The sequence below is a fragment of the Pterocles gutturalis genome, unplaced genomic scaffold (genome assembly GCF_000699245.1).
Source record: "Pterocles gutturalis isolate BGI_N339 unplaced genomic scaffold, ASM69924v1 scaffold10395, whole genome shotgun sequence".
Lineage (NCBI taxonomy): Eukaryota > Metazoa > Chordata > Aves > Pterocliformes > Pteroclidae > Pterocles > Pterocles gutturalis.
The window spans coordinates 47,573-55,277 of record NW_010138393.1 but is presented as its reverse complement, the minus strand read 5'-3'; the positions used below and the strand labels follow the sequence as shown (position 1 = coordinate 55,277).

At 46.5% G+C, this 7,705-nt stretch overlaps 1 protein-coding gene across 1 annotated transcript in view; it reads right to left on the bottom strand.

Moving 5' to 3' along the window:
- Positions 1–3,828: 3,828 nt before the first annotated feature.
- Positions 3,829–7,705, bottom strand: part of LOC104468754 (kinesin-like protein KIF13B) — a gene marked incomplete at its 5' end in the record, with an annotated part of 49,622 nt that continues 45,745 nt past the window's right edge. The window contains 3 exon segments of the mRNA XM_010082991.1: positions 3,829–3,949; positions 3,951–4,107; positions 6,100–7,123. Of these exon segments, the coding sequence (XP_010081293.1) occupies positions 3,829–3,949; positions 3,951–4,107; positions 6,100–7,123 (1,302 nt within the window).

The window sequence follows — 7,705 nt, the reverse complement described above, 5'->3', positions numbered from 1 at the left end:
GCAGCCGAGCCTTTCTGGGGGTGAAAAATACGATGGTGGCTTAGGAGGAGGGTGGGGAGAGCAGAAACCAAAGCAAAAACCAAAGGAGGTGTAGGAACAAGAGACTGATTTGTGACCCCGGAGTATTTTGTAGTGTGACCACGATCTCCTGTTCCAGCAGCCGGGCAGCCCCGAGGGCGGTGTGAAGCCAGCCCCTCGCTGCGTCGGCTGCTGCCCCAGGATAAGGCACTGCGAGAGCGGAACTGCTTGTGCAAAGAGCTGGCGGCGCCAGCGTAAGGACAACACGAGGGTCAACACAGAAAAGACGTTCCAACAGCTCCGTTACCACACCCACGGGTCTGTACAACACCGAAGGTCGCTTCGGATGGGTTTTCACAACAGGTAGGAAACGAGGGGGGGTTCTTGGTTTGTAGGACAAGGAGGTGTTGAACATCCTGCCTCCTGGGAGCTTCCATCTCAAACACGGACAAAACGCTCTTCTTAAGGACTCGGGCAGTATTACACACGTTTCTATTAGTTTTCCACAACTAACCTACATCGTTAAACAGCAAAGAGCCCTCCAACTGAACAGGTGTGATTTGGACAAAGAGATCAAAACGCCACGAGAGAGCTGAATATAACACAGGAAGAAGTCTTGGCTTGGTTCGAGAAAACTCAAAAAAGTCCTACCCACCAACACAATTCTCTACACCCAGAACCCGAGACCCATCCGCGGCTCCGGGACACGGACAGCAAGCTCGCACCACCGAGCAGACACGGGAGATGAGACACTCGCTACAAATCACAGTTCCTGCATTACAAATTCTTCTCCCCTGGATAAAGTGCATGAAAACCTTGGGCAATATGCATAGCTACTGACACGCCAGCCTCAGTCGCTGGCGCTTCCAGTTAAGAGCACCTCCTGCTTTATGCTGAGTGTAGAGTTTTTCTCATGTTATCAATTAAAAAAAAAAAGATATATTACCTTCATTAAGGTTTTAAACTGTTTTCTGGTTAGTTGGCTCAGCCAGTGCAAAGTAACAGATGGCTTTGAGTAGAGGGATGTGCACTCACCGCGCCAAAAAATCTTGGAAAGTATCTTTTGAAGAAACTCCACGTACCCCCGAAAGCTGGGGCGAGCAGGAGGGAGTCAGAGAAGTCCTCTAAGAACGTCCTCACGGAAGGATGTGATTTGTTTGGCTTTCTGGAGCTTGCACGGCACTGGGGTGATCTGGTTCGATGGCTTCATTTCTGGGACAGGCGTCAGGGTGGGATTTGAGGAGAGGTTTAGTTTCAAAAGTCAAAGGTGACAGTAAAAACCAAGAGAGCTCCGAGTAAAATCCTCCCTCCACCAAAGCCAACAGAGCCACAGCATCACGCTAATCATCCTCTGGTGCTTCAAAACATACCGGTCATATTTAAAACGTTTGCTTCCAGGACCATTTACGCCAGAGGTGGCATCGAGCGTGTTCTGTTCAAACTGCATAAACAGTGAACTATTAACCCAACCGCCTGCTGCTCGACGCCTTCACTCCTGCGCCTTTGATACCTTTACGTTGGTCCCGGAGAATTCCACCCTTCAGAGACAGCGGCGCAAGGTAAGAAGCTTCGAAAGGACTTGGACAGGTTCTTCCCTTCATATCTCCCCCAAAGGGGCCACCTAGCAAACATCAAGAAGTTTTCAAGAAATCCCTAAATCCAGTAAATGAAATGCTGAGACTGAAAAAAAAAAAAAAAAAAAAAATCCAAGTCTGGGTTAGGGAGCTGTTTCCCATTGGGTAACTTCCTGCAGCACATCGGAACAAAGTGCAATTAGCAAAACGGAAAAGATGGGGTTTAGAAAACTTACAGGGCCCCCTTAGATTTTACAAACGTACAAGAGGCATCGGATTAATTAGCGAGTGGTCTTTCTTCAGCAAGACTCGTCTTACCCCAAAACGAAATGTCGTTTTGTGGCATGAATCACGTCTACAAAAACAGCTACAATTTTAAAAACCAGGAGTTTAGCGTCTGAATTCTTTTATTACTAAATTTCTCCCATCGTCTTGGCTTGAACAGACAGGAGTTTCGTGCAAAGGAAAAGGAGGAAAAACTGTACACTAAAAATATCTTTAAAAGCTGGTCTGTACATTTTATATTAAGATTTCTTTACGAAAATTTAGGAAACACTGACACTAGTTACAAAAAGCTGAAAGGACAGACGAATCCCTGGCAGTACTATGCGTGTAACCCATCCCACTTATTTCTGCTACAGATTAGTTTCTATTTTAATTTTATTCCTTCTGCATAAATGATATTAATTACAGTAAATCAGCATAATTAGCTCCTTCGCTCAGCATCCCTACCTCCTCTGATGACAATGGATCGCTCCCTTGGACCTCTGAGCCAGATGGCTAAGGCACTTAGACACCCACGTGCAGCACGGGCGGAGGCTGGATACGTATTAAAGTTTAATCGTTAATTTAGCATCTTAAATATTCCCTGTGTAGATAAAACATCTCAAGCTGTCCCTGTGATGACTAAACAAGACAGAAACAGCTCAGAATATAAAAGTCTGTGGCCTTTCTTGATTTGTTAGAAAACGAATGTATGTAGATACACACGCATGTATAGTAATATATCATTTGGGCCCCAGGCAGTTAAAAACTAGCAAAGGTTACCAAAAATAAAATCAAGTTTTATAAAAGCCAGCCCAAACCTCCCATTTTCAAGAGAGAGATTAGTTTGGGGGACGACTCTTCAGCTGTTTTATCCGGGTTTGCTTTCGCGTGCCACTGGGACGGTTTGGCGACAGAGGCACCTCCTCTTTGGATCGACGGGCGGTACGGTGCTAGTCGAGCTCCTCTGTGCAACAGCGTCAGGTGGTGGATGATTGTAAAGCGCAAACATTTCATCTTTTAAAATTATAAATTAAAATAAATAGACTGGGTTAATCCTGTTACAAGGACAGCGACCCTCTGCTTTGCATCACTGTAAAAATCCAAGCGTCTCCAAAGGCTGGGTGGGAATGTCAAAGCACGTAAGTGTTGGTATCTCTGCAAAAACCATCGTGGCCCAAAGGACAGAGCCAACGAGAAGGTTCTGCCGTCCTTTGGGACAACTAAGAGAGGGGATCCTGTCATGGTGAGAGTGCACGGTAAATAGATTACAGACAGCAAACTGGCTCAACTCCCTTCTCTCCTAAAAAAGGAGAGGTCAAAAATATTACGGAGTGGGTCATGGGCCTTCTGTTCCCAAAAAATCAGCTACAGAGAATCAAAATGGGCACTGGTCCCCGGTCCCATCACCAAAGAGCTGGTGCTTTTCTAAATAAAGGGGGTTTTTGGTTCCTTATTTCCAAATAAAGTTTTCTGTTCGCTTCTCTGCTTGTCTGGAATCGTTATAACCTTGCCTCTTCACCATGTGTTACGTGATATGGATACAGCTCTTATGAAATTGGAAAAGAACTGTTATTTTGGGGAGCTTTGTTTGTTTGTTTTCTTTTTTTAGAATTGGCAGTCACACAGAGAAGCGCTGGTGCGTGGGTGGTATTTTGTAGGAAAGCCACGCCAGAATTGGAACAATTTATGCGTCTCTTCCTTCTCTGCAAGGCGGAAGAGAGCAGAGCTTCCCGGCTGCCATCAGTCGTACCCCGAAGCGTCACAACTTGTAACAGGAAACGAAGGATGTAGATCCAGCACCATGACAAGGCAAAGAATTAACATGTCAATCACCCAAAGCAGAGAAAAAACCCTTCATTAGTGTTTGCTGCAAACTACAAGTTCCCCTGGTTGGTTGAGCTTCCCCAAGCGAGATGACCTGCTCCCCAGGCTGCGTTGCGCGGTGTTCGCTGCGGTGGGTAGGGCTGGCTCAGTTTGCCCAGGATTTCCTGTTCTCTGCGTTTTTCTGGCTCTTCTCTGGTCGCAGTGTGGATCCTCCTTCGGATTTCGCCAGGGCTGTGAGCGAAGCCAGGTTGGAGGTTGAGCCGGTTCCTGTTCTCGGCGGCGGCTCCTCCTGGGAACCTCAAGCCCGTGCTCCGCCGTCTCGCCGGTCCCGTGGCCTTTTTAACTCTGCTTGGTTTGACGAGCAATCCGTAGCCTGGGTTGCATCTGAAATACTGCTTCCCTCCGATCGAGCCATCGTTCTTACCTTGGACAAGAAGAGAAAGAAAGATGATAGACAAAATGGCTTTTATTCTGCACCTATGGTGTGCTACTAGGAGGAGAGAAAAAGAAGAAAGCAAGAAGAAGATGCTGAGAGGGAAAACAACGTTCCCCATAAATAGATTGCGAAGGTAAACGCCCAAGAGGAGGGAGCGCTATGGGCGCTAGAGGAAAAAACTCGTACGAGAGCAAACAAATCTGAAGATCGATACACTTATCGATATAAAGTCTTCCAACTACCAGAGAAGTAGAGAAGTGGGAGCAGTCTTCCCACAGGAGTGAAAATTAAAAAAAAAAAATCATCAGCTGGTTTTACATCTGAACTTGGTAAAATCCTCAGACTAGAGGAAGCAGCTGCCTGCGACAGCAGAAGGCTGGACTTGATTCAGGTGGCTCCTGGTGTTGGAAAATGTTGTGTGCTGATCCTAGATACTGATCTAGGTCAGGCTAACTTCTGTGGATCTTAGTTAAGAAAAACTAGGCGAGTAGTAATTAAAAGAACAAAGGGGCCTAGCGTTATTTTAAGGAACAAGCGGGACATACGGACTTGAGATGCCAAATTGGCAAAGAAAGTTAAAGCTGACCTGTCCTCAGGTGAAAGCCACCGAGCACCCAGCCTTGAGCAACTCTGAAATAAAACCCACGCCTCGACTTGGCCTGTGAGATTGGCTAATTCCATGCCAGGTGATGAATCCGACTCTTTGGACACCACTATCTGCAGGTTTGTGCTGCAGTGACACCAGTTTACCTCACTGCTGAACACCAGCAAAGCCACTGCATGGAGACAGCTGCTCTGAATGGGACGCTCCACCTCCTTCTTCCCCCTGCTTGCTATTCAGGGGAATTCTTTCATTTCACCAGAAGTGTCAAATAATCAGCTCAGCAATAGATGCACTAGCAAACTATCAGGAGGGAAGGAGTTTTCTGAGTTGGTTTTCTGAGTTGTGGAAACACACGGGGAAAAAATACGCAGTAACATCTGCAGCTGAGTCCTCAACAGACCAAAAATCTTGTGGCCATTTGACTCTTCCATGGACAGTGAAGCTGATGCTTACCGGGTAATGTGCAAACAGCTTACGAGTATTCGGAATGTGGACCAGAGTAGCCAGATAGGGAGGGAAGGTGACTTTCCAAAATTGAAATGGGTCTAAATATATTTATTTATTTATTTATTAAATAAGGCATGAATTCAGGGCTGAGAATCTGGTCTACAATTTCCAAAGGGATCAGAGCTACAGTTTGCTTTCGGGGGTGGCAAACTCCAGAGAGTTTTCTGAAACCATCTGGAAACACACCATCCAGTTTAGCTTTTACGAGCACACCATGCACAGGGATGATAACTGCTCATGTAATGGGAGTTGGCAAACTCCAGAGAGTTTTCTGAAACCAGCTGGAAACACACCATCCAGTTTAGCTGATTTAGGGATGATAACTGCTCATGTAATGGGAGCTCTGGATCCTTGGCTCAGCATTTATCTTGGTGAACAGCTCCAATCCCAGGGACGTATGCAGCAGAGAGAAGCGTGGGCAACTCCCTGGGACGCGCTGAGTCACCCACCAGAGCCTGCACTGCAGACTTGGTTAAAAGGATTGAAATAAGGAGCTTTACACGCCTTTGGTAAACCAAACCCTCTTACCATCAAAGGCAGCGCTATCTACCACTTGCCTCCTGAGTTTTTCCACTAGCACGCCCTGTTTTCCCCCAGTCCTGCCTGCTCTTGGAGAAATCAAGTCCCAGGAAAGTGGACGTGAACCTGCAGAGGAAAGGAGTTACAAAGCCTGAAGCTCCAGCAGAGAACAAACGCCAGCCATCATCCTCCTTTCTTCTTGTGCAGGGAAAGATCTTTCATATTCCCCTTCTCAAAATGCACCCAGTAATGGCTAATGAACGCCCTCCTCATCAAAAAGCAGCATTACAATGGACACTGCAAACTCTGACATGCTGTCCACCTTACCCCCAGCCTAAGTCATATCTTACCTGAAGGTAAATCCAGTTCGACACCAACCCATGTTCCCTCTTGAAAGTCCGTGGGCCCGATATATCTAACGGTGCCTGTTTTGTTTGCCCCAACTGTGACATATTCTCCCTCTTTCAGCCACTCGGGAATGTCATTGGTGTCTTCGGAGTCAGAAGTCACCTCTAGTTTTTCTTCTGCCACCTCTGATCCATTATGGTTCAGTCCATGGGCAGCAGACGTGCTCTTTTCTCCTTCTTGCTGCTCTTCTGTGTTGGGTGAACACGTGGGATCTGTCCCCAGCATGCTTGTAAAGGACTTGAGCTCTGATGTCTTGACTTTCTGGATTTTGAAAGGGGAGGCTGCAACACTAGGCTGGGACAGTTGGTCGGGATGAATTTGTGGTTTGGGAAACCCCAGTTCTGAAGCCCCAGAAACCATTTCTTTTTTCCTAGCTTGTCCTGCTGACTCCATTGATTGTTTGGATAACAACTCCTTCCTTGGAGTGGAGGTAGTAAGAAAGGTTTTTTCATCCGTGGCTACAGAGGCATCGTTAGCCTGCTCACTCTGAGTCACAGGAGATGTGCAAGATTTTGATTTCAAAGCATCATTTCCATTCACTTCAGTGCTGTCTTTAGGTCTTGCGTGAGCACTTGGAAGGCTGAAGGCGGGCAGACTCTCTCTCTTAGTACTGAGAGAGCTTTCTGAAGAACTGTCTGAGTGCCCTGCCATGTCCGAAGAAGAGACCTGAGCCACAGCGGGAGCTGGGATGTCGCTCACTGCAGGGATTTGACCTCCTGGTTGAGCCACAGCATCACTTCCTGCTGCCAGGGCTTCAGAGAGGGTGGCTGTCGAGACGCTGTGAGAAAAGTACCCACTGGAGGCTTCACTCAGAGGACTTGGAGGTCCTTCCTGGGAGTCCTGCGCCTGGGTGTCTCCTGTGGGCTGCTGCAAAGGCACTTTGGGTGTCTTTTCCGGACTCTTGTCCGCCTCAGGCGTCTGCACTGCAGTTTCGAATGGCTGTCTCACTACTTCCTCTTGGTTAATCTGAAACAGAAGAGGATAGGTACTGTGGATCTGTTATCCAAAACCTCTGGGCTAAAAGGATAGATACAAAGCCTCTGGGATGTTCTAAGGCCTTCAGCTTGTCTAAATCCCTGTGTAGCCGCAATCTCCAAAAGATGCAAGCTGATCCGAAGTCAGCTGTGCAAACCTGGTAGGATTGTCAGCTCATTTCTTCCATTAATAAGAAAAGTGTCAACTAAAAGAAATACGTTCCCCAATATTTACTGAAAAATTATTTATATTACAGGAATGGTCATTTGCTGTTTGAATAGCAGGATTTATATGAAATGTGAAAGAGCCATGATCTATAAGTCTCTCTCAGTTATTTGGCTTAACTCTCAGGATTGATAAATCATCCCTCTCAAACTAAACTGTCATTTATGTCCCCGTTTCCAAATGCCATTCCCACCTCAATGCCGCCAGCACCACACACTTACAGAGTATGAAATTAACTGCACCTCATGAGATTAACAGCCCATTTTAGTGATGTATTTCTTGGCTGTAAAGTTTACTAAATCTGATAGATCAATATCTTTTGCCAGCACATGTACTCTAAAAGATTAG